Raw genomic sequence first — 26,469 nt, 5'->3', positions numbered from 1 at the left:
GCTTAATTATCTGATCCAGAGTGTTATAGGGTATCGTCTGTCCACCTTGCATTTTCCCTTTTCCCTCCAAAGGTCGTCAACATGTTTGAAATAGTCAATCTAGGTTTTTCGATCTTTGTCTTTGAGGTGGGATCTATTGTTTCTTTTGATGTGTTAGTTTGTGTCTATGTTTCTTGTAAGGGCCCACTCCCGAATGTGCCCGCTAGCATAGGACATTCGAAAGGAGGTCATCACAAGGATGATATAGAACAATACCTCAAAATAAACACACACATTTATCTATTTTCACGCAGCGGAATATCAATAACTTTCGTTACAAACCAATGTTGATACATCTAGGCTCTTAGGCCATACAAACCGAATATGAGGCTCTAATGTAAAACAACAATTTAAAATCTCATCAATCTACCTCACCAAAATGCAACTAGGATCTCCGAGTTGAGTGCCTCTGTACACCACTACCCTTGGGTTGTAGTCCCACTGGACTCGCCCTTAATGACTGCTTTACCTTTACCTGGAATGGCATAAGAAGATCAAGTGAGCCACAAGGCTCAGCAAGTTCTAGTACAAAGGAGTAGTATGAAGAAAGAGAAATCATGATGACACCGAAAGGAGTGTACAACGACTTCATAACAATATTCAATTATATAAGTCGGAAATCATATCTCATAGAATTATAAATTTCAATTTTTTGTTCATGTATAATCATACAGGTGCATACATCATAAGTATAAATCCCATAGGCTCATAAGCCACGATGCAAAATATGCGTTAATCATCATATCAGTAAATCAACACATAACGTATCGAGCACAACCTGCCGGGCTATGGCCACCTCGTCCCGCGTCAGGCGCTCCTAGGGTACCCTTTATTTCCGCGCAAAATAATAAGTGCGCTAAGAACATATATATGAGCATCATGTACCTGTATGCATCATGTATGCATTTACCAGCAATGTAAAATTTAAATTCTCGTTCTCAATATACGTTTAATACCATTGAAGAATGTTATGGCAAAAAAAATGTTATTTTTTCCACCATGCAATCGCTCTAATACATTAAGTAAATGTTTAATTAATATTAATAAAAATTTTCGGATGGGTACTATAGCGGGGTACTATACAGATACGGTATGGTACTGTAGCAAGATACTGTATGTATACTGTACGGATACGGTATTATACTATAGCGATATACTATATGGTATTGTATCGAGATACTGTATAGGTACTGTATTGAGATACTGTATAGGTACTGTATGGTACTGTATCGATATACTATATAGGTACTGTATTGAGATACTGTATAGGTACTGTATCGAGATACTGTATAGGTACTATATTGAGATACTGTATAGGTACTGTATTGAGATACTGTATGGTACTGTAGCATCCGAATTTTCACACATTAACTTGATATTTTTCCACAATTTCATGGGACATTCGGGTATAGACATTAATTATCCAGACATCATTCACATATAAGATATACCAATAAATACATTACAATGAGCAATGAAGGTGAACAAACTCCCATCATAATGGAGGTGAAAAATGTCATTCACAAAATAATATTGGGGTGAATCAAACCCCTTTTGAGACATCAAATAGACTCACAATATTTAGGAATTTTATACCATGTAGATAGAAAAAATTTAATAGAGATGCTACACATGGAAGGGGAGAAAAATAAAAGAAGAAGAAGAAAGGATACTTGCCTGAGGATGAATAAATCAAGATGAAGCACTCGCACAGAAGCTTCAATTGCCACAGAAAATTTAACAGAATAGAAGCAGTAGAGAAGAAAAAGAATGCGTTTCAGATGAGGAAGAAGAAGAAGAAGAAGAAGAAGAAGAATAGAATAAGAAGAAGAAGAAGAAGTAGGGAGGGAGAAGAAGAAAAGGAGATAAAGAGGAAGAAAAAGAAGGTGTAAAAAAAAGAAGTGAAAGAATAAAGTAGGAGTAAAAGAAAAAAGAAGAAATAAAAGGAGGAGTGAAAGAAGAAAGGAGAAGTAAAAGAGGGAGTGAAAAACAATAAAGAAGAAGTGAAAGAAAAGGTGAAAGAAGAAAAAGAAAGGGGGGTTGGGAAGTAATGATGCGTAGATGGTGGGTGTTTATTTATTTATTTATTTATTTATTTTTTGTATTGGGCTTAAGCCCAAATAAATGGCCCATCTTCTATTTCCTTAAAGGCCCAAGCCCAACTCTTAGCCCACTTGCCTTAAATAAATTGAAGCCCAACTCATTATCCCATCCATTTAATTTAAACCCATACATACAAGCCCATAGATCTATTTCAACATTAAGAATCAAATTTGCTCAACTTATATAATAACTAAAATAAGTTAATACATCATTCTAAAATTCTAAATCCAATAATGGGTCGTTACAATTTCTCCCCCCCTTCAAAGAATTTGGTCCCCAAATTCCTGTTTGGTCACTCGAATAGCTGAGGGAAAAGACGCCTCATCTCCTCCTCGCGCTCCCAGGTAGCCTCATCTAAAGAGTGACGCTGCCACTGAATTTTAACAAATGGAATCGATCGATTTCGTAGCACTTTCTCCCAAAATACTAACAGGTTTCTCCTCGTATGTGACATCCTCCTTGACTTCTATAGTCTGATAGTCGATGATATGCTGGGGATCCGGCACGTACTTCCTTAACATGGACACATGGAAGACATTATGAACGCCAGCTAACTGTGGTGGCAAGGCCAACCTATAGGCCAAAGGGCCAACTCGTTCCAAGATTTCAAACGGTCCAATATAGCGAGGACTAAGCTTCCCCGACACCCCAAATCTGCGTACGCCCTTTATGGGCATCACTCTCAGCCATACGGGGTCCCCAGCTGAGAACTCCAAGTCTCGACGTCTTTTATCCGCATAGTTCTTTTGTCGGTCCTGTGCGACCTTGATTCTAGCCCTGATAATCTGAATCTTTTCTGATGTCTACTCAACAATCTCTGGCCCCAATAATGCTCTGTCTCCAATCTCCTCCCAACAAATGGGTGATCTACACGGCCTGCCGTAAAGTGCCTCATAAGGCGGCATACCAATACTAGAGTAGTGACTGTTGTTGTAAGCGAATTCTACTAGTGGCAGATGATCATCCCAACTACCATGGAAATCCAACACACATGCCCTCAACATGTCCTCTAATGTCTAGATGGTCCTCTCTGACTGTCCATCTGTCTGCGGGTGGAACGCAGTACTAAACTTTAGCTTCGTCCCCAAAGCATCTTGCAACGCTCCCCAAAAGTGTGAAGTAAATCGAGGGTCCCGATCCGACACGATACTAGAGGGAACTCCATGTAATCTCACCACTTCCTCCACATATAACTTCGCAAGGTGGTTCAAACGGTAAGTCTTCTTAATCGGTAGGAAATGGGCTGATTTCGTCAAACGGTCTACTATCACCCAAATAGCATCGCACCCTTTCGCTGTCCTTGGTAGCCCTGACACGATGTCCATGGATATATTATCCCACTTCCACTCTGGAATGGGTAACGACCGTAGGAGACCTGCTGGTTTTTGATGTTCTGCCTTAACCTGCTGGCACACTGCACACTGGGATACATATCTTGCCACATCTCTCTTCAGACCATCCCACCAAAATTGCCTCCGTAGATTCTAATACATCTTCGTCGTGCCGGGGTGAATCGTATAGCGGGACTTATGAGCCTCTGCCAAAATCTCGTTCCTGATCTCCGCATCATCTGGTACACAAATCCGATCTTGGAATAGTAGCATCCCATCGCCCCTTTAGCTGAAACCCACTGGGGAAAACTTCCCCACATCTGCCAAGATCTGGGCCAACTTCACATCGTGTGATTGTTGCACCCTAATCTGTTCCATCACATCAGGTTGTACCCTTAGGTACGAACAATACCCCGTAGGTCTCTCTTCGGGTCCAGAGATAGATAACTCCCCCATCTAACTCAAAAGCATCCATTCCTGGGTCTTCATAGCCGCCATATAAGCCCCTCGGCGACTCAATGCGTCGGCCACCACGTTGGCCTTCCCCGGATGGTACAAGATCTCACAATCATAGTCCTTCAAAAGTTCCATCCACCTACGTTGCCTCATGTTTAACTCCTTCTGGGAGAAAAGGTACTTTAAACTTTTATGGTCAGTATAAATCTCCACCTTCTCTCCATAGAGGTAATGCCTCCAAATCTTGAGAGCAAACACTACTGCCGCTAACTCCAAGTCATGGGTAGGGTAGTTCACCTCATGTTTCTTCAATTGTCTCGAGGCATAGGCATTCACTCGTCCATCCTGCATCAATACACATCCGAGACCTGAGTGTGACGCATCACTGAAGATGGAAAATGTCTCTCCACTCCTAGGAATAGCCAATACCGGTGCTGAGGTTAGCCTCTTCTTCAACTCCTCAAAGCTACGCTCACAAGCCTCGTTCCATTCGTACTTGACTCCCTTTCGAGTCAACTTTGTCATAGGAGAGGAAAGCCTAGAGAAACCCTCAATGAATCTTCTGTAGTAACCTGCTAGCCCCAAAAAGCTCCTGATGCCGGTCACTATAGTCGGTTGTGGCCACTCAATCACTGCCTTCACTTTTTCAGGGTCTACTGAAATACCCTCACCAGATACTACGTGTCCCAAGAAGCCAACCTGTCACTGCCAAAAATCACACTTACTGAACTTGGCATACAACTGCCTCTCCCTTAGCCTCTGCAATGCCAGCCTAAGGTGGGTCTCATGGTCCTCCAAACTCGGTGAGTAGATGAGTATGTCATCAATGAACACTATAACAAAGCTATCCAAATACTCTCTAAACACCCTGTTCATCAAATCCATGAAGACTGCCGGGGCATTAGTCAACCCAAATGGCATGACCACAAACTCGTAATGGCCGTACCTAGTGCGAAAAGCAGTCTTCTTTACATCTTCTTCTCTAACCCTCACCTGATGGTATCTAGACCTCAGGTCAATCTTCGAAAAGACGGATGCTCCACGTAACTGGTCCAACAAGTCATCAACACGGGGGAGGGGATACTTGTTCTTCAACGTCACCTGATTCAACTACCGGTAGTCAATGCATAATCTCATGGATCCATCCTTCTTCCTCACGAATAAAACTGGAGCACCCCAAGATGAGGCACTCGGGCGGATGAATCCCTTCTCAATCAATTCCTCCAACTGCACCTTTAGCTCTTTCAATTCATTTGGAGCCATCCTGTAAGGAGCCCTAGAAACTGGCTGCGTACCTGGTACTAAGTCAATAGAGAACTCAACCTCCCTCGATGGCGGCAATCCTGGCAACTCTTCAGGGAATACATCGGGAAATTCACAGACCACCGGAATATCTGGCAATTCCATCTTGTCCTCATTACCAGTCGTCACTAAAGCCAAATATGCCTCGCAACCATGTCACATTAATTTCTCCGCCTTCATCACCGAAATCAAGGGTGTGGAGCTCATTGGTTTACTGCCTCTATACACAACAATTGGCTGATGAGGCAACTCAAAATGAATTACCTTGTGCCGACAATCAACCTTAGCATAGTGTTGGGATAGCCAGTCCATGCCCAAAATAAGATCAAAATCTTTTATGTCTAGCACCACCAAATTCCCCGGAAACTCCTTATCGTGCACCATGATTTTACAATCTCTATACACCTCACTACCCACCATTTTCGTATCTCCCGGAGTAGTCACAATCAAATAATATGGTAACAATGTACTGGAAATTGGAATATGACATACCACCCGAGGTGCAACAAAAGAGTGTGTGGATCCCGTATCAAATAAAACACAAACATCAATATCATATAAGGATAAGATACCTTGCACTGTGTCTTTCCCTTGCTCTGCTTCAGCTGTAGTCAAGGCGAACACTCGCCCCTGGATGTGGGGTCTATCAGCATCTGCGGTGCTCTGTCCTGGTGGTAGTGCCAATGATGGTGCCATCCCCTGAAGTCTAGGCACTGACTGCCTCTGCCCAAATCTATCACTCTGATACCCCGGCCTTTGGCCTCCTCGCTGGGGTGGCACTGAACAAACGTTGGCCTTATGGCCCTTGCGCCCACATTTAAAACATGTCACCTCCTGGCTGCCTGCTCTACCTGACCCCTGAGGGCAGTCCCTCTGTACGTGCCCCGCCTGACCACAAGTGTAACATGTCACCCCTCTGTCGTAGCGGCATGGGTCACGATGCCTCTTTCCACATGTCTTGCATGGGGGGATGTCTGGCGTGCCTCTCGAAGGCCGTGGTGCACCCTTCCTCTTCCTATCATTGCCCTGTCCCTGGGCTGAGTGTAACACCCGGTGTAACCGGTGTTAAGAGAATAAAAAAAGGAAGTAAGTAAACTTCCAAAAATACCCTTGAGAAGGTGATGGATCCTTGAGATTGAGAATGCCCATGAGAAGGGTATTTTGGTAATTTGGATAGAGAAATCCAATAAAGGGTATTTTGATAAATTAAAAATAATTCCTATGAAGAATTAGGTGTGTAAGTGAATAAAAATCCCAATTTGGTATTTATGTGGAGATATATGGGATTAATAAATTCACAAAGAGTAATTGAGAATTTTGGAATTTAATTCCATAAAGGAAATTTAATTTTGAAATAGAGAAAATGGTGGATATTAAATTATTTGAGGAGAATAATTATATTTTCCCTAAGTTGTGAATTAATGTGGTAATGCCACTTGGAGAGATGAGATTAAACTTGGAAGCCAAGGTTAGTGTCTTGTTGTGACACTTGGCATTTTGTGGTTCAAGTATAATTGGGTGAATTAAATAAATGCAAAAGTTATGATAATTGGTCTTGTAAGCATTTAATAAGAGGCATGATTATATGGATTAAAGAAAATCCAAAAGAAAATGGTAAATGGTCACCATTAATGCCTTGGAAAATATGAGAGTTATTTAAATACATAAGAAAGTATTTATGTCTCTCAAATGTGATGTTGGAAATTAGTCCCATTAATTTAAATGGGAAAGAAATTATTTATGTCTCTCAAGTGTGATGGATGTGAAATTAGTCCCATTAATTTAAATGGGAAAGAAATGGAAATTAGTCACTCATTTATGAGTGAAAATGGGGAGATTTATTTAAATGGGAAATAAATATAAATTCAATGGATGAGATGTATTCTTGAATTAGAGAATAAATCCTATGGTGGGGATTTAAAGAGAAGAAATGGCATGGATTGCCATCCAAATAAAAGTGTGCTTTCTTTTAATGGTGGAGATGAAGTCTTGTAAAGGCAAAGGTGATCCAATGGTGGATTTCAAGCAAGACTTAAGGCCATGGATTGTGTTAGTTTGGAGGGTGAGGATTTGTTCTCACCAAAAGAATGGCTAGGATGCATTCTTGAATTTGAAAAATGCTAGTATAAAAGGGGAAGTGTAGGAGACTTGTCTCCCTTTTGGCCATTTGTAGAAATGAAGAAGGAAGAAAGAAGAGAGATAGAAGAAAGTCTCTCATGGAGGAAGGAAATGGAGAAGAAAAGAAGAAGAAGTTAAGATGGAAGAAATTGAAGATGGAAGCTCTCTTGAAATGGAGATTTAATATTCAAGAAGAGGTAAGGGTTGGCCCCATGGGAGGGTGGCCTTGCAATGAGTTTTAAATATGTTTCATAAATGTATATGTTGCATTTGGCATGTTCTTTTATGTTCATGAGACTTATGGCCATAGGTTAGTTTGAGAACATTGATGAAATAGTGGGTTGATGCCTCTAACCTTGGAGGGTTGTGAGGGCAAAGAAACCTAGCCACACTTGCATGCATTTGGCATCATATAACTTGTTATGTTCATATTTATTTGGCATTGCACCCTTATTGAGCTTAATAGCTCATGAGGTTTTTACCCTCACATATAGGTTGTGAAAGCATGGAAAAATCAATACAAGGTAGAATGGCATGGGAAAGCATGGGAATGAAGACCCAAGAGCTTGCTATGGCTTATGGAAGCATTGTTGTTGTGTTGATTTAATTATTGTATTTGGTTGGTAATGGCTTTTCTTTTAAGCCTAAAAATTATGGGATGTAATTTCTTTTGTTTGATGATGGCTTGTTAAAGCCCAAGAACATGTGTGTTTGTTATATCTTGGAATGTATGTTTCATTTAGAAGGTGGATTATTGGATTATAGCTTATGGCATGAGGAAGCCTAAGTCTTGGTGAAATGTTATTTGGAAGGTTTGGAAGCATTAAGAGTGTGGTTTAAGCCTAAATTTTGGAGAAAAATAGGCTAATATTGATGATAAGTGAAGTTTATTTATTGATATAAATTCTGGAAGAAAATTTGGGGTTTTATAGCCCAAAGAAAAAAAAAAAAAAAAAGGGAGTGAAAGGGGGGCAGCTGCAGGCTACTGGAGGCAGCAGCCTGCAGCTCGCGCGCGCGGGCAGGCGGCCGCGCGCGCCAGCAGGTGGCCGCGTGCGGGCGGCCGTGCCAGCGCGCGGGCGCGCGCGCGGGCAGGCGGCCGCGCGGCCAGCGCCTAGCGGGGCCCCGCGGCCAGCGCCTAGCGGGGCCCCGCGCGGGCCCCGCCGGCCAAATTTTTTTAAAAAATTGGAATTTTTGGGAGAAATTGGGGCATTTCTTAATTGAATTTGTGTCTCGAAGGAATTTTCAAAATAAATGGATTTTTCGGGTATTTAGGAGAAAATACCGAAAATTTGGAAAATTGAAAATGATGAGTTTTTCCTCCAAAAATTGGTGATCCATCAATGGATTGGTTCAAATGGTGATTTTTTTTTGGAGCCCGGTAAAATTCTTCGATGAAAAAGAATTAACGAGAAAATGGTGATTGGGCGCCTAAAGGAGATTTTCCCTATAGCCAATGCAGTGTGGCTAAAGCCCATTTCCTCTAACGAATTCTGGGATTCAGCGAAGGGAAGGACGAGCCTAGATCCCACCTAGGGCGTTTCATCTTGAAACACGATCCACCCTTCGCCTAAGGCCGGGCAGGTGGACAATTCGGGTGATTGTTCACGAGTAACACCCGTAAGTGGGAGCGGGGCGTTACAGTTTGGTATCAGAGCATGGTTGGAGCATCAAGTAGAAGATGCTTGGAGAAATGTGGTTGAAGGTTGATCGGAAGGCCTTGGAAGTAGAACCACAAGTGACCGAGGACCCTAGGGGTTGGGTCGAGACATGGAGGACTGTAGTGATGCGAATGGAATGCTCGGATATTCCTGCTATGGGAATAGGGAAAATATCATGTTTGAGATGATATGCCGTAAAAGATATACGGGTGGAGCAAAGAAAAGTCAAATGCCCAAGTGTGGGATTGGTTTCGAGGACCCGAATGTAGAAATTGGGGGTTTATGAAGCATTTTAAGGATGAGATTTCCTTATGAGTGGAGTGTTGAGGCTTGTGTGGGGACACGAAGCCGAATCATGACAAGAGTCATGAAAGGGCCTGGAGGCTCGAGGTATGTCTAATCCGTAAATGGGTTAGCGGAGTATCCCTATGTTGGGGATATGGTCAAGCATGTGTAAGGGAATGGAGTTGTTCCCGTATGGGTGATGAGCTAAGGGTTGTGTTCTTGAATTAGGGTGAGCTAAGGCTGAGATTAGCTCGAAGCCCAAATAAAGAAGTCGTCAACAGGATTGTGTGACGAGCTCCAGGAAGGGAGTAAGTTAAAGTTGCTTGTAAAGAGCCTCTAGGCAAAGCAAGCATGTGAGGTATATACCAGTCATGGCCAGAGTAGGCGTGACATTGATGGCTTGCAAAAAGACTCCGAGGGGAGTCGGGTGTGTGTTATGCATGAGGAATGCATATGGTCCGAGGTGATCGTATGGTTATGGAAATCCTGGATGGGATGTGCCTAGAGTGTGAATGGACCCTAGCGGGTGTCTGTGAGAGATGAAAATCCCAAGTGAGTCAAGCTGGAATCCAAGGGAATCTAGAATTGGGATAAAGGAGTTGAGCATGTGTAGATATGCGCGTGGGAGCCATGGGATTAGGAGTCCTAATTATGAAAGGCCAAGTAACCGTTCATGTGAATGATGGATGAGGGGCCAATTAAAACTCTCATTGACGCTTGGGGTCAGGCGAGACGCCTAAGGTCGGGAGATGAGAGGTGAATAGACCCTCATTATGATGCCTGGGTCGAGATGACGCCTAAGGTTATGAGACCCTTGATGGGAGACGCAGAGGTCGCCCAGTAAAGGGTATGAACGGTGAGTGGGCCGAGGGTAGTAAATATTGGCAACAGGACATCCATGGGCTATGCACGCACAAGACATGCCAACTTGGGATGCCAAGTGGGCAGGGGCATGATGAGCAATGTGAAAGCTCAGGAATTTTAGTTCCAAGTCAAGGAAGCCCGAGCGAGGTGTGTGGAAGGCCAAGCCGGGCGTAGTGACTGAATATATACGTGAGTGTGCAAGGAGAGATGAGAGGTCTCAATTTACCTAGAAGGTAATGCAAGGCGCTCCATGGTTATGGGTGCAGGAGCTTGAGGTAGGCTTAGCGTGTCGGTTGTGGACTGAGAGATCATTGATAGCCAAGCTTTTGGAATGAGCTAGGTGATGAAATAAATCCTGATGGTTTGAGTTCATTGTCATGGAAAGTTGGAGCTTCCAAATGTTGAATGAGAGCCATGAGATGTGATCTTGTGGGGTAAGATCATGAGGCCTCAAAATGCTAAGTGGTCTGAGAGTCTCTTAGGTGATAAGAGATGTAAAGTCCTGAGGAGCAGGGCTTATGGTACGAGCTTGAGGTTATTAAGGCAAGGATAACCAAGCGAGATGGCTCGGGTAAGGTGGTGGCAGAACCATCGTAGCTCGAGAGGCTTTAAATAGCTTGGATGCTATGGGTGCAAAGCTCGGTGTGACGGATCTGATATTATGGACCGTGTGGCAGAGGACTAATGAGTTGGCTCGTGTTGAGGGCAAGTGGCCCGTGGGCCTGAGCGATTTAGTGAACTGCAGGTGACGGTCGGATGTCGAAGATCTGGAGCAGCACCTTAGGAAAAAAAAAATTGGTCAGGTGAGACCGAGAATCTCCTATAAAGGATTATATTTAGAATAGTCCTAAGGAGGAATCGCGGAACGCATTAGGGAATCTGATAGATTTGTTGTCGAGTAGGACGCCTAGTAAGAATAGTGGCTGCGAGCGTGGTGAGGTAGTCGTGCCGGGTTCGATGTCAGAAGTGTGACTGGAAGGCTGAAAGTCACACTACGGGATGCGAAACAGATCAGAGTGAGACCTGAGCCATGCTGTAGGAAACTGTTGTTGGGCTAGTGTAAGGGACAATACGGTAAAAATGATTAGGTGTTGACTCTCCGAAGCACAGGGCAATATGATGGGGAACCAGTGTTGGGCCAGTGTATGGGAGTGACACGTGATCGGGTGTTGACTATCCGAAGCACAGGGCAATACGATGGGGGACCAGTGTTGGGCCAGTGTATGGGAGTGACACGACGATGGTGACCAGGTGTTGGCGCGCCTGAAGCACAGGGCAACACAGTGACTATGCAGATGGCCAAGGACTGAAGATCTACGAGATGTTTGAGAAAGAAACCCGAGGAAAAGAAACGGGTCTAGCGTGGGAATAATGCTATGGTTGACACCTATCAGTGACGGCTCTAATGCTAGGGACCACTAGATGCAGACGGTTAGTCCACAGGAGGGACTGCAGCCCTCTACGTGGAGTAACTCGTCTGTAGTGGAGACAATTAGACGCCGAAGACCTGGGGTATGCTGTAGGTTATGCCTGAGCCAGACCTAAAATTCCGTAAGGGTTGAAGTATGGTGGTAGCGCTTTTGGTGTCAAAGCAGCAAGAAGATTTGTGAATTAAAGGGGGTGATATCTTGTGGTGTGATAGCAAGATGTGTGGTGATGCTCCTTATTAAAGGATGCTAACGAGGTGGTGGTTAATTTGATCGAAGTTGATTGGGTAAATCGAGATGATGAACCCTGTGAGACCTTGCGGTGATGCAAGAAGAAGGATTGATTGGTGGAGTCGGTGAATGGCTCGAGAATGTTACGTAAGTGCCGTGGAAGGAAAGACTTACGAGTTGAAAGCTAACCATAAGATGGGAATATTGAAGCGCGTGGAGGCTTCGAATAAAGGGATCTCTAACCCAGTGAAGTGAGTTATGGTAGGCTGAACATGTAGCTAAGGCACGGTTTGAAATCTGTGAAGGTGCGCAATTGCACAGACTGGTGTCAGTCCGGGTCGTGTCGATGTGAAATAAGGAAGTGTCCTCACGTGGCACTGGAAGGTTTCCAGTTGACGATAGACGACCAGTTGCCAGGTGGTAGCACTTAATGGCAATGATTGGAAGCGTGAGGCTTAAGGACTATGAGGTAAAGCCTTAATAGTTGTTGTGTATGCAATATAAAGGTTTAGCGGGCCCTAGTGGTTAGTCCAGGCGAGAAAGAGACCCGAGGTGACAAAAGATGGTTGGATAGGGCAGAATTGTGTTGCTTAAAGGAATGTTGTTCCGTAATTAGGACTATATATGGTAGTGTGAAATGTGTCCTGGGAAGAACTTGAGATGTTCTCCTAAGAGAAGTTGAGCATGAGGCAACAGCGTGAGATAAACTTCCTAAGGCGCTACAACTTCATCAGGAAAGATCACCTGGGGAAAAGCTAGCGAAATGGCGAGTGCCTGAGTAGGAAGGTGAGTCCTACGGCATCAAGTGGAAGCGTGAATTCCACAGGAGTAGCTGGGGTGATTTCCAGTGGGTGTAGTTTATATCGAAGAGGTAGTCGATGGTTGCAAGAGTAGTGCCTAGAGGAAGGTTGTGTTGGCTATGAGCCAGGCGGTCCGGCTAGAACTAATGAAGTTGGTTAGATGGAAGTTGTGGCGAATTTAAGATGTCGCCAATGGGTAAAGAAAGCTCGAAGAAAGAGATTATGGGACGAGATTGGTTTCCAGTAGTGGTGTGGAGATGATGAAATCACCGAATGGCTGTGAGTGATGCAGCTAAAGGGATACCTTAGTGTGTGGGCAATCGATGAGAGTTAACCTCGTGTCTAAGGTTAATGGTTGTGAAAGGAAATTGGCTAGTGAAGCTGTTGTGGTGTTAGAGCCATGTGGTTGCTCACCGAGAGGTGTGAGTTAGCTGTAGTTAAGTGTATAAGAAATCTGAGAGAAGCCAAAGTCTCTCAAGGAACTAGCTAGCTGCTATAACTATAGATAGTGATATCAGGAAGGCGGCCTGAGAGTAGGGTCGTGCTGGTTGTGGTGACCAGTGAGATTCAAAGAGCAGCAAGTCTTTTGAGATGACATGGCGGTGTCATCGACGTAATTGGGAAAAGATGTTGTCAGGAAGGTCAAAGGTAGCCATTGTGCATGGTAGGACCTCAAGGCCGAGTGTGAATTGCCATGAAGGCTGATGCCTATGGAGTTTGAGATGCAACGACCATGGGGGAGAAATTGTTGTTGTCGTGGTGTTGTCCTTACTGAGGAGGACAAAAGGGAACCATTATGAATGGTTGAAATTAGTTACGGATTGAAAATGAACCTGAATTAGGAGGGCTGGAAGTGTAATACCTCAAGAGTAAGAGGCTCTATTGAGAAATGATGAGGTTTGTAAGTCCCAATGAAATTGAGGCTGGGTGAGTGAATTTGGCTAAAGACCGCTACAAGAGTGGGGATGTAACCAAGTTAGCTTGTTGTGGTGCGGACCAAAGGCACGAGTCATCCTACTGGTGCGATGTAGTAAGTGTTTGTGCATATGGTAACAAGCCATTCACTTGTGCCACGCACCGTGGGTGATGACGAGGGCCGATTAATGGTCCTGCGACCTAAAAGCGCAATGGTAGGATCCTAGACTTGTGGTAGGGTAAATAGCCAAGGTAAGGCCTAGCATGGGGACATAATTGTAAAAGCTGAAATGGGGTGAAGAATTAAAGAGGGGTTGCTCAGTGAAGAATTCCCTTGTATGAGTAAGAGACCCCTACTAGCGTGAGATATCGGCTAGTAAGTACCTTGTGTGCTTAATGCAAAGAACTCCTGGTTGGGAGAAGGTTGTGGCCCGAGCATGGTTAAGCTCGAGGTGAGATTGTAATGGTGCGTGCATCGCCAGGCTCGAGTTGGACTCGGGTAATGTACGTACGGTTGAATTGTGTAATTACCTGGCATGGTGTTAGGTAAGTTGATTTTGCGTAATCATATCGAAATTGAGGGTCGGCTGGTCAAGGTAGAAGGCCATGTATGAAATGGTCGAAGTTGGCAATGTAGGCCAAATAGGTGCTTCCCATGTAGTGCTAGCACGATAAGTTGATCGGTAATGAGAGGTTGCCATGAGGATCAACTTAGGCTATGCGTGTGTGTGATAATGACGGTATGCCATGATGAATGGGTGTCCAAGTGTCTTGTGGGCACTAAAAGAAACATTACGGTGGATGATCAGTGCTAAAACGTTGCTGGTTGGACCAGCGTAAAATCGTGGCCATGTGATTTGGCAGTGTGAAACGTTGCCGTGTGTGATCGGCGTAAAACCGTGGTAGACTGATCAGTGAAGCAATGTTAGTGAAAGTTGTTTGATTGATAGAAAATGGGAAGTGGTCAGCAAAGTGATGCTTCGCGGTAGAGAAAAATCCACCTGTAGATGGACAGCGTTGCAATAAGCGAGACCAGTGACCAAAAGTGCGGTTTGGCGGGAGGCCAAAGCGGTATTCGATCGGTGAAGGTCCTCGAGAGTTGGAGGATCAAAGGCCTAAAGTAAAGCCTTGAGGTAGGTGTAACCCAAGGTAAATGTGAGAAATGAATAAGCTATGAGGTTCTCGAGCACGAGAATTTGCCATGTAGCCCGAGAATACGATTATCTTGGGCAGGAGATTATGGTAAGGTGAATTTCGAGGACGAAATTCTTTTAAGGAGGGTGGAATGTAACACCCGGTGTAACCGGTGTTAAGAGAATAAAAAAAGGAAGTAAGTAAACTTCCAAAAATACCTTTGAGAAGGTGATGGATCCTTGAGATTGAGAATGCCCATGAGAAGGGTATTTTGGTAATTTGGATAGAGAAATCCAATAAAGGGTATTTTGATAAATTAAAAATAATTCCTATGAAGAATTAGGTGTGTAAGTGAATAAAAATCCCAATTTGGTATTTATGTGGAGATATATGGGATTAATAAATTCACAAAGAGTAATTGAGAATTTTGGAATTTAATTCCATAAAGGAAATTTAATTTTGAAATAGGGAAAATGGTGGATATTAAATTATTTGAGGAGAATAATTATATTTTCCCTAAGTTGTGAATTAATGTGGTAATGCCACTTGGAGAGATGAGATTAAACTTGGAAGCCAAGGTTAGTGTCTTGTTGTGACACTTGGCATTTTGTGGTTCAAGTATAATTGGGTGAATTAAATAAATGCAAAAGTTATGATAATTGGTCTTGTAAGCATTTAATAAGAGGCATGATTATATGGATTAAAGAAAATCCAAAAGAAAATGGTAAATGGTCACCATTAATGCCTTGGAAAATATGAGAGTTATTTAAATACATAAGAAAGTATTTATGTCTCTCAAATGTGATGTTGGAAATTAGTCCCATTAATTTAAATGGGAAAGAAATTATTTATGTCTCTCAAGTGTGATGGATGTGAAATTAGTCCCATTAATTTAAATGGGAAAGAAATGGAAATTAGTTACTCATTTATGAGTGAAAATGGGGAGATTTATTTAAATGGGAAATAAATATAAATTCAATGGATGAGATATATTCTTGAATTAGAGAATAAATCCTATGGTGGGGATTTAAAGAGAAGAAATGACATGGATTGCCATCCAAATAAAAGTGTGCTTTCTTTTAATGGTGGAGATGAAGTCTTGTAAAGGCAAAGGTGATCCAATGGTGGATTTCAAGCAAGACTTAAGGCCATGGATTGTGTTAGTTTGGAGGGTGAGGATTTGTTCTCACCAAAAGAATGGCTAGGATGCATTCTTGAATTTGAAAAATGCTAGTATAAAAGGGGAAGTGTAGGAGACTTGTCTCCCTTTTGGCCATTTGTAGAAATGAAGAAGGAAGAAAGAAGAGAGATAGAAGAAAGTCTCTCATGGAGGAAGGAAATGGAGAAGAAAAGAAGAAGAAGTTAAGATGGAAGAAATTGAAGATGGAAGCTCTCTTGAAATGGAGATTTAATATTCAAGAAGAGGTAAGGGTTGGCCCCATGGGAGGGTGGCCTTGCAATGAGTTTTAAATATGTTTCATAAATGTATATGTTGCATTTGGCATGTTCTTTTATGTTCATGAGACTTATGGCCATAGGTTAGTTTGAGAACATTGATGAAATGGTGGGTTGATGCCTCTAACCTTGGAGGGTTGTGAGGGCAAAGAAACCTAGCCACACTTGCATGCATTTGGCATCATATAACTTGTTATGTTCATATTTATTTGGCATTGCACCCTTATTGAGCTTAATAGCTCATGAGGTTTTTACCCTCACATATAGGTTGTGAAAGCATGGAAAAATCAATACAAGGTAGAATGGCATGGGAAAGCATGGGAATGAAGACCCAAGAGCTTGCTATGGCTTATGGAAGCATTGTTGTTGTGTTGATTTAATTATTGTATTTGGTTGGTAATGGCTTTTCTTTTAAGCCTAAAAATTATGGGATGTAATTTCTTTTGTTTGATGATGGCTTGTTAAAGCCCAAGAACATGTGTGTTTGTTATATCTTGGAATGTATGTTTCATTTAGAAGGTGGATTATTGGATTATAGCTTATGGCATGAGGAAGCCTAAGTCTTGGTGAAATGTTATTTGGAAGGTTTGGAAGCATTAAGAGTGTGGTTTAAGCCTAAATTTTGGAGAAAAATAGGCTAATATTGATGATAAGTGAAGTTTATTTATTGATATAAATTCTGGAAGAAAATTTGGGGTTTTATAGCCCAAAGAAAAAAAAAAGGGAGTGAAAGGGGGGCAGTTGCAGGCTGCTGGAGGCAGCAGCCTGCAGCCCGCGCGCGCGGGCAGGCGGCCGCGCGCGCCAGCAGGTGGCCGCGCGCGGGCGCGCGCGCGGGCGGCTGTGCCAGCGCGCGGGCGCGCACGGGCAGGCGCGCGCGGGCGCGGCCAGGCCGCCCGGCCAGCGCCTAGCGAGGCCCCGCGGCCAAATTTTTTAAAAAAATTGGAATTTTTGGGAGAAATTGGGGCATTTCTTAATTGAATTTGTGCCTCGGAGGAATTTTCAAAATAAATGGATTTTTCGGGTATTTAGGAGAAAATACCGAAAATTTGAAAAATTGAAAATGATGAGTTTTTCCTCCAAAAATTGGTGATCCATCAATGGATTGGTTCAAATGGTGATTTTTTTTTGGAGCCCGGTAAAATTCTTCGATGAAAAAGAATTAACGAGAAAATGGTGATTGGGCGCCTAAAGGAGATTTTCCCTATAGCCAATGCAGTGTGGCTAAAGCCCATTTCCTCTAACGAATCCTGGGATTCAGCGAAGGGAAGGACGAGCCTAGATCCCACCTAGGGCGTTTCATCTTGAAACACGATCCACCCTTCGCCTAAGGCCGGGCAGGTGGACAATTCGGGTGATTGTTCACGAGTAACACCCGTAAGTGGGAGCGGGGCGTTACATTGAGCCTGACCCCCTAGTAGCTGCCAGGGCTGCTCTCAGCTCGCTCCTCTCCCTCTCAATGATGTATACCCGATGTACCAGTATAGAATAGTCAGTGAACTGCGCACCTGCCAGCTGAAATCGAATCTCCACTTGCAGCCCTCTCAAGAACTTGGTCGCTTTCTTCTCATCAGTGTCTACTAACTCGGGGGCAAAGCGTGCTAGGGAGGTGAACTCCTCCTCATACTGAGCCACTGACATGTTGCCCTGGGTCAACTCGATGAACTCGTATGTCTTCTGGCTACGAACCCAGGCGGGAAAATAATTGGCATTGAAGAGCTCCCTAAATTCAGCCCAAGATGGCTCCCTGTTCCTGAATCACAGTCTGGCCGTCTCCCACCACCTCTCAACTGCTCCCCGAAATAGGTATCTGGCCAGCTGTACCTTCTGTGCATCAGTGCATCCTATGGTCCGCAGATGTTTCTCTATTGCCATCAGCCACTCTTCTGCAACCAGAACGTCGTTTCCCCCTCTGAATTCTGATGGCCTGAGTGCCATGAAGTTCCTCACCAACTGACTGCCAGCATTACCATCCATACCCTGAGGCTCGACCTCCTATTGCACTGGGTTCGACGTCTGACCACTAACATTTTCTTGTAAGACTGGCTCATTCCCTGCTACCGGCGGCGCCTGTCCTGGCCTCCCCTGATGGGCCATGAATTCCTCGAAATGCCTCAACATGGAAGCCATCGTGCCCCTCAACTCACTAACCTCTTGGCGCAACTCTGCCACTGAATCTGTAGGAGTAGGCGATGCTGGGGGTGGTGTAGGGTTAGGTACAGGTGCAGGCTCCGGAATGGGATCAGGACTTGGAGCAAGAATTGCTCGGTTGCCTCGGGCGCGTGTCGGCGGCCTTCCTCGACGTCCCCTCATTTCCTGTACAACCAAAAGACCTTTTAGTACTCCATCTTAACTTAGTCTCACTAGACTACTAAACACACATCTACTCTACCCACCAATCCTAAGTGTACAGAGACTCTCCTCACTCCTATACCTAACTGCTCTGATACCAAAACTATAAGGGCCCACTCCCGAATGTGCCCGCTAGCATAGGACATTCGAAAGGAGGTCATCACAAGGATGATATAGAACAATACCTCAAAATAAACACACACATTTATCTATTTTCACGCAGCGGAATATCAATAACTTTCGTTACAAACCAATGTTGATACATCTAGGCTCTTAGGCCATACAAACCGAATATGAGGCTCTAATGTAAAACAACAATTTAAAATCTCATCAATCTACCTCACCAAAACGCAACTAGGATCTCCGAGTTGAGTGCCTCTGTACACCACTACCCTTGGGTTGTAGTCCCACTAGACTCGCCCTTAATGACTGCTTTACCTTTACCTGGAATGGCATAAGAAGATCAAGTGAGCCACAAGGCTCAGCAAGTTCTAGTAAAAAGAAGCAGTATGAAGAAAGAGAAATCATGATGACACCGAGAGGAGTGTACAACGACTTCATAACAATATTCAATTATATAAGTCGGAAATCATATCTCATAGAATTATAAATTTCAATTTTTTGTTCATGTATAATCATACAAGTGCATACATCATAAGTATAAATCCCATAGGCTCATAAGCCACGATGCAAAATATGCGTTAATCATCATATCAGTAAATCAACACATAACGTATCGAGCACAACCTGCCGGGCTATGGCCACCTCGTCCCGCGTCAGGCGCTCCTAGGGTACCCTTTATTTTCGCGCAAAATAATAAGTGCGCTAAGAACATATATATGAGCATCATGTATGCATTTACCAGCAATGTAAAATTTAAATTCTCGTTCTCAATATACATTTAATACCATTGAAGAATGTTATGGCAAAAAAAATGTTATTTTTTTCACCATACAATCGCTCTAATACATTAAGTAAATGTTTAATTAATATTAATAAAAATTTTCGGATGGGTACTGTAGCGGGGTACTATACAGATACGGTATGGTACTGTAGCAAGATATTGTATGTATACTGTACGGATACGGTATTATACTATAGCGATATACTATATGGTATTGTATCGAGATACTGTATAGGTACTGTATTGAGATACTGTATAGGTACTGTATGGTACTGTATCGATATACTATATAGGTACTGTATTGAGATACTGTATAGGTACTGTATCGAGATATTGTATAGGTACTATATTGAGATACTGTATAGGTACTGTATTGAGATACTGTATGGTATTGTAGCATCCGAATTTTCACACATTAACTTGATATTTTTCCACAATTTCATGGGACATTCGGGTATAGACATTAATTATCCAGACATCATTCACATATAAGATATACCAATAAATACACTACAATGAGCAATGAAGGTGAACAAACTCCCATCATAATGGAGGTGAAAAATGCCATTCACAGAATAATATTGGGGTGAATCAAACCCCTTTTGAGACATCAAATAGACTCACAATATTTAGGAATTTTATACCATGTAGATAGAAAAAATTTAATAGAGATGCTACACATGGAAGGGGAGAAAAATAAAAGAAAAAGAAGAAAGGATACTTGCCTGAGGATGAATAAATCAAGATGAAGCACTCGCACAGAAGCTTCAATTGCCACAGAAAATTTAACAGAATAGAAGCAGTAGAGAAGAAAAAGAATGCGTATCAGATGAGGAAGAAGAAGAAGAAGAAGAAAAAGAATAGAATAAGAAGAAGAAGAAGAAGTCGGGAGGGAGAAGAAGAAAAGGAGATAAAGAGGAAGAAAAAGAAGGTGTAAAAAAAAGAAGTGAAAGAAGAAAGTAGGAGTAAAAGGAAAAAGAAGAAGTAAAAGGAGGAGTGAAAGAAGAAAGGAGAAGTAAAAAGAGGGAGTGAAAAACAATAAAGAAGAAGTGAAAGAAAAGGTGAAAGAAGAAAAAGAAAGGGGGGTTGGGAAGTAATGATGCGTAGATGGTGGGTGTTTATTTATTTATTTATTTTTATTTTTTTGTATTGGGCTTAAGCCCAAATAAATGGCCCATCTTCTATTTCCTTAAAGGCCCAAGCCCAACTCTTAGCCCACTTGCCTTAAATAAATTGAAGCCCAACTCATTATCCCATCCATTTAATTTAAACCCATACATACAAGCCCATAGATCTATTTCAACATTAAGAATCAAATTTGCTCAACTTATATAATAACTAAAATAAGTTAATACATCATTCTAAAATTCTAAACCCAATAATGGATCGTTACATTTCTTGTTTTGTTCATCAAGCCATGCCCTATCCTTTCCTCAGTCGTTGTAGGTCAGGAATGACTCTTTGGTGACTTCCTTTCCTCAATCATTCTAAATTCTATTTTATTTATGTTGTGAGGAATGACAATTCGTTTTGATTGTCCGGCTCATGGTGTTTTGTGTTTGAATCTATTTGTTTCTTTGTGAGGCTCTGGTTACGTCCTACTTTCTGTGGCAGTGCCCTTATAATCTCTTTATGTCGATAGTTTTTTCTTGTCATGTCTTGTTGATTGGGGCATATCCTACGATGGCTATTGTATCCTCTTTTTTTTATTTAATAAAAGTCTCATTTACAAAAAAAAAAAAAAAAAACCTTACCTTTACTTCTTTATACAAAGACTATTTTCAAAATTCTAATTTGGTAGCTTCCAATCACAAAGGAGCAGTTGCTATACATGGTTGAACAAGTCCAAGATAACAAAACAATGGACACCCCTGTTTTTTTTTTTTTTTTTTTGCTTTTCATCATTTACAGTAAGAAAACACAAAGCCAGCTGGTTAATTAATATTTCAACCATGCGTGCCGGTTAATCCTTAATTCCAGGGAATCAAACAGAAAAATATAAGTGATAGGGCAAGGCCTACCCCCACCCACTGTCACGTGATCTACGGCCTCACAATCATATAATTAGCATATAATATAAGCCTATGCATAATTAGTTGGCAACGGGGGGTGGGGAAGGGGAACAAATTAACAATCTCAAACTAATTTCAAAGGTCGACAGATCTGAGGATAAATTTCATTGGCCTTTAATTGTCTGTCTACCCACAAAATAATTAAGGAAGGAATGTAGACTTCATTTGCATCAATCAAACAAACGTTACACAACAAGATCAGGATGCTCTATTCTATTAATTTGAGGGCATTAATTACCATAGTCTTCCTTCAAGAGCACCACCAACATATGTAATCCTTTCCTTTCCCTCCCTTTCTTCTCAAATCTTGTGTTTCCTTCTTCATCTTTCTAAGCTTCTCCACAAAATTAATAGAGCAGTCCAAAGCAACTCCACCGTTAGCGTTTGGGGTTTGATGGTTGGAAAAATTTTAGAAACTTGTTAATTCACCAAGCTCACCCAGTTAAATTTTATTTGAATTTAATAACTTTAATATTTATTATTTATTATTTATTAAAATAATCAAAAATAGCATATAACTGTCACGTCACTACATTTTTTAATCTAATAAATTCATCAATGAATGTCCTTTAAATGTTAGCTCCTCCTCCTCCTTGTTTTTGGTCAACACCACCACTCTTTTTCTTGCCTCTAGATTTCTCCATGAAATTCACTCATACCCGCACAAAACACATTAATAATAAGGGTAAATTGCAAACAACACCCTTAACATTTAGTGAAATTGTAAGAAAACTCTTTGACATTTAAGAAATAGTTTGAGACACTTCTATTGTTAAATAAAGGAATAAAATGACGACTTTTTATTATAAAAATAAACCAACAATAGCTCCTCAAACTTGATGATTTTATTATTCTTACTATAATGAATTCATGTATGGGAACTCTCAAAAATTTATTGAAAATTATTTTCGCATTCTGCCATAGCACATCCCATGAGTTGGAGGGGATAAGAATCAAGAGCATAAAATAATAAAAATTATGTGAAAAATCATCAGAATTTTATATACTGGAATTAGTGTTAGATTTAATCACTTATAAATAATCAATTAAATAGCTTATATTTTCTAAACTATCATCTTTATAGCGATTTCTAATGGTTCCATACAAATAATAATGATAACCGATATTAGCAACACAATAAAGCACCTAGTTTGCCAATGTGATATAGAGTCTGCAGTAATTAAAATTCCCGGTGAATTGAATAACACCACCACACTTCTTCCCTTACTTAGGAATTAAACACAAAAATTTGCAGTGCTCCTCCTACTTAATACACCAAATGCTAGAATTTACAGCCCCAATGACGAATATGGACTTGCTGAAAATGAACATAACTTCTTGTGTGTGTGTGTGTAGTAGATCAAGTTACCCCCATTAAATAGCAATAACTTCGTCTACTAGTTTCTTCAGTTCTTCAAGCAACTTTCTATCACCCCAAAAGTCAAAAGAGTTAAGAGAAAAGTGAGGAAAGGGCAAAATTAAGGGAGCGATAATGTTATAAGAAAGGACAAACTCTACTCTAGTGCCAGCAAAAAAACAAAAAAGGCACATCGGAACACAAAGATGAAAGTTGAATTTCAGCACATGATTTTCATTTGTACAGGCAGAAAGCCACCAAAATCCAAAATCTAATATGCATTTCCGTTACTGGTCAACTATCTCAAGGCAGGATTAACTCCACACTCCGAGGACAACGTGAGCAAAGAAGAAGAAAAGCACACCTGGGGCATGCCATTGACAAGGCTAGTACCTTTTCAATTCTTTGAACATGAAAATGCGGTCGGCACCTTCCCAAAGCCTGAAATGTCAAACAACTCCATAAACGTCTGATCTGATACTCTAGTTTTGTCAGCAGCGAACCGCTGGTACTCCTCAAAGATCGAAGACAAGCACCACCTCTGTGTTTTTCTTAGGCATCCCACAACACAGCCAGTTCGGTGCTGCACAGCATGAAAACAGACACAGTTTGGTGCCATATCCATAACACTTCTCTATATGAGGAAACTAAAGAGGAGGTAATACCATCACCTTTCCTCTTTTGCAATGAATTAGGAGTGGACGGTTGTTAACATCTGCCCAGAGAACATTTAGCTACAGAAGTAGCAAATACTAAAGCATCATATATATTTCAAAAGTTACAGCGATGCCATACCAAGGATTACTTTTAATGCTTCACGAACTTTGCCTTCTGGAATGTCTACAAAAGGCTCCTGTCAATCATAGTGCTCATAAATAATATATAGCATATATGTTGGTGAATATGAAAAACTCAGTTCATTTCAACCATCCAGCTGCATTTTAGAAAACTATGGATTAACTAGGACCACAAGTTACAAGCACAATATCTAAAGACTAGGAATTCCAAACACACATATCAATGTAACAACTTCACAATCTGGGACTGAAATGTTTACACAAGGTGATTGGAACCCTCCTATTGCCTGAGAGACTGAAATGTTTACAAAAGATGATTTGAACCCTCCTATTACCTTCTCTCAGACGTTGTCTGAACGCACACCTGGGACGAACACTGCTAAGCAATGGAAGGCATATTGAAAAAACATAGATACGTGCTCTCTGAACGCTGAACGCTAGCATTGTTTTCAACTTAAGACAAAATTGCAATATGTGACAGCATAGGAATTTGTATGAAAGCTGAATCCGTGTTGCCAAAATTTCATACAGCAAAGAACTGATCCTAATGAAATTTCAAGGAATCATTGGGGTACAAAAGGAAATTATCATGCTTCTGCTACACCAAGCCTCTCAGGGTTTACACATTTCTCAGATTAGATATCCTGTCTGGCCACACATTTTTAGAGAAAAACATAGGACAAAAATGTATTTTAAAAGAACTTATCAGGAAGTGACAAAGAAAGAAGAGCATATATAGGAGGAAACATTGCAGGAATATGAAGCCACTATTACCAATGTGTCCATTGGTGGGTTCCTAGCACGTTATGAAATGTCAACTACCCCTTCACATTTTAAATCCAGATACATAAGAATGAGACTTCATCCCATGCTTTCTTCATATACAGTACTGCCAGGTCAGTCTGATGGTATAGAATTGTGTATATTTAACCAAGATATAGGATCAAAGTGGCGTAGACGAAAGAGCTTTGGGTATGAAAAACAAATAAGCAATTATGTCATTACATGGAGTCATCTTTCAATCAGAATGGTTGTTAGAAATCGAGACACAATTAGCATCCTGCACTGCATGTTCTAAATTGAGAGAAAGCAAGTGCAAATTCTTCAGTCTAACATTCACAATCTGCTTTCTGCCACCTACATTTAGACACATTATGGTTGTTCATTTCTTTTTCTTTTTTTTCTTTTCAATATGTATTCAAACACATTGCTTCTCATACATTCAGACAACTTCTTTTTACACTTTCCTGTCTCATTTTCCAAGAAATAATTTGGATCTAGATTTGATAATCAATTTCAAAGAAATAAAATAAAACTAAGTTTGTTTTTCTTTCTGAAATAGATGTCAAGAAAAAGAAATTCAGCTCCTATATGAACTGATATAAGAATCATCAACGTGACCAAATATCAGCTTTGGTATGTTAAAATACAGGATTCGCACTGAACAAGTTGATGAATGAGAAGAACTGTAGCACACTAGCGTGTATTCAGAAGCATTATTTTAAACTCAGTTCATTTCCATTATCACCTTAATCCAAATCCTCCAGTAATAGATTACCGGCAATCACTATTCTTAATACATGGAATTCAAGGGAGCAACATCAAGATTCCTATCAATCCACCCCCAAATTTAGATAAAGAAGCACCTCCACTTAAGAACATGAAATCCTAGTCGAACAGTTAAAAACTCAGAATCCAATATCATCAGATAAGTCACTTCGTAAGTTTCGCCGGAAACGGGAAATATCAACAAAATCGGACATGTAAAGTGGAAACATGTAGGCGCATTCATCAATTTAATTATAATAAAACTGAAGCAGAACCTTGCCACTGTCGATACCGAACTGAAAAATCCGAATTCCGTTCGATTTGAGAAATTCCAGGTTCGGTTCAGGGTATGGTTCAGGGCAGAGATATCTACAACCAAATCACTGAACTCTCACGACTCAGAACCAAACTAGAAACACAATTACTATCGAAAAAGCAAGAGAAGCGCGCACTCACATGACTGAACGGAGACCTAGGGTTTCCAAGAAGGCAAAGTTGGCAGTTTCAGGGAAACCAGACCTGAAGACGCCGAAATCAACCATGGCAAAGTTGAGAGGCGGCACCAATAGCTTATGTACGGTTCCCTCAGCCTCATCGCCATCGGCCGGGGGAGAGGAATCCCGGCCAGCAGGCACCGTGGCTTCGGTGGCTTGGCACATCGCACCATCGAAGTTGTCTACCTTCATAGGGGGTTCGCGCCAAAATGTCCTGCACTAGTATATACCTTAATTGATATATATATATATATATGTAGATAGATAGAAAGATTCAACTGAGTGAGTCTATGAATCAGAAGGAAGGATTTAATTCGCGGAAAGGGTTAATTGGCGTGATTGAGATCGCAATAGTTACTCGAGGAGACGGGTCCGTCAAGTCCGTTTGATTTGGGAAGAGGTCAGAAAAGCAAATATGAAACTCCACGTCCACGCAACAACAACCAGTCTATGATTTCAAATTTGGATACATCTGTCTATCTGTCTATCTATTATTATTATTATTATTATTATTATTATAAAATTATGTTAATAAAATAATATTTTTTACATATTTTGTGTAGAAAATAAAAATTAACCTCCTCAACAAATTTAAGAGTTTGTTCTCTTTCTGTTTTTAAACAGTTTTGAATTTTTAATTTTTTAAAATACTAAAAATACATTATCTTTTTTTTTAAATATATTTTAAAATATAAAAAAATTATAAAAAAGACCCAAAACAACATTTGGGTGTTTTCAGTGAAAACACAATGCCCCTCCCAACTCTCCAATCTCGCATATCTTTCTCTTTCTCTCTCTCTCTCAAGTCTCGACCAAATATTGCACCCGCC

The 26,469-nt window shown here is 41.3% G+C and overlaps 2 protein-coding genes across 3 annotated transcripts; both read right to left on the bottom strand.

Annotated features, from left to right (window-relative positions):
- Positions 1-5,387: 5,387 nt before the first annotated feature.
- LOC127794757 (uncharacterized) lies at positions 5,388-5,927 on the bottom strand. The gene has a single exon (XM_052326003.1). The coding sequence runs from the start codon at positions 5,925-5,927 to the stop codon at positions 5,388-5,390; it is 540 nt and encodes a 179-aa protein (XP_052181963.1).
- A 16,564-nt stretch (positions 5,928-22,491) lies between these two features.
- Positions 22,492-26,061, bottom strand: LOC127793813 (tyrosine-protein phosphatase DSP1-like). 2 transcript variants are annotated; one of them, XM_052324551.1, is made up of 5 exons: positions 25,602-26,061; positions 25,421-25,514; positions 23,596-23,653; positions 23,466-23,515; positions 22,492-23,383 (listed from the first exon to the last, which is right to left on the bottom strand). In XM_052324551.1, exons 1-5 carry the CDS (start codon positions 25,829-25,831, stop codon positions 23,198-23,200), a joined length of 618 nt encoding a protein of 205 aa, XP_052180511.1. In that variant the 5' UTR covers positions 25,832-26,061; the 3' UTR covers positions 22,492-23,197. The 2 variants fall into 2 exon arrangements, with proteins under 2 accessions (XP_052180511.1, XP_052180512.1); XM_052324552.1 differs by having other exon boundaries at positions 22,495-23,383; positions 23,472-23,515.
- Between the last annotated feature and the right edge of the window lie 408 nt (positions 26,062-26,469).

The sequence above is a fragment of the Diospyros lotus genome, chromosome 2 (genome assembly GCF_014633365.1).
Source record: "Diospyros lotus cultivar Yz01 chromosome 2, ASM1463336v1, whole genome shotgun sequence".
In the NCBI taxonomy this organism is placed as follows: domain Eukaryota; kingdom Viridiplantae; phylum Streptophyta; class Magnoliopsida; order Ericales; family Ebenaceae; genus Diospyros; species Diospyros lotus.
The sequence above is the reverse complement of the archived record's forward strand: the minus strand, read 5'-3'. Positions and strand labels throughout refer to the sequence as shown.

Excerpts from the sequence above, each read along its gene's own strand:
- LOC127794757 (XM_052326003.1), bottom strand. The coding sequence starts at position 5,927 with ATGGCACCATCATTGGCACTACCACCAGGACAGAGCACCGCAGATGCT.
- LOC127793813 (XM_052324551.1), bottom strand. The coding sequence starts at position 25,831 with ATGAAGGTAGACAACTTCGATGGTGCGATGTGCCAAGCCACCGAAGCC. Across the intron at positions 23,654-25,420 it reads TCGGTATCGACAGTGGCAAG|GAGCCTTTTGTAGACATTCC; the intron begins GTTCTGCTTCAG and ends TATGATTGACAG. Across the intron at positions 23,516-23,595 it reads AGCATTAAAAGTAATCCTTG|ATGTTAACAACCGTCCACTC; the intron begins GTATGGCATCGC and ends TTCTCTGGGCAG.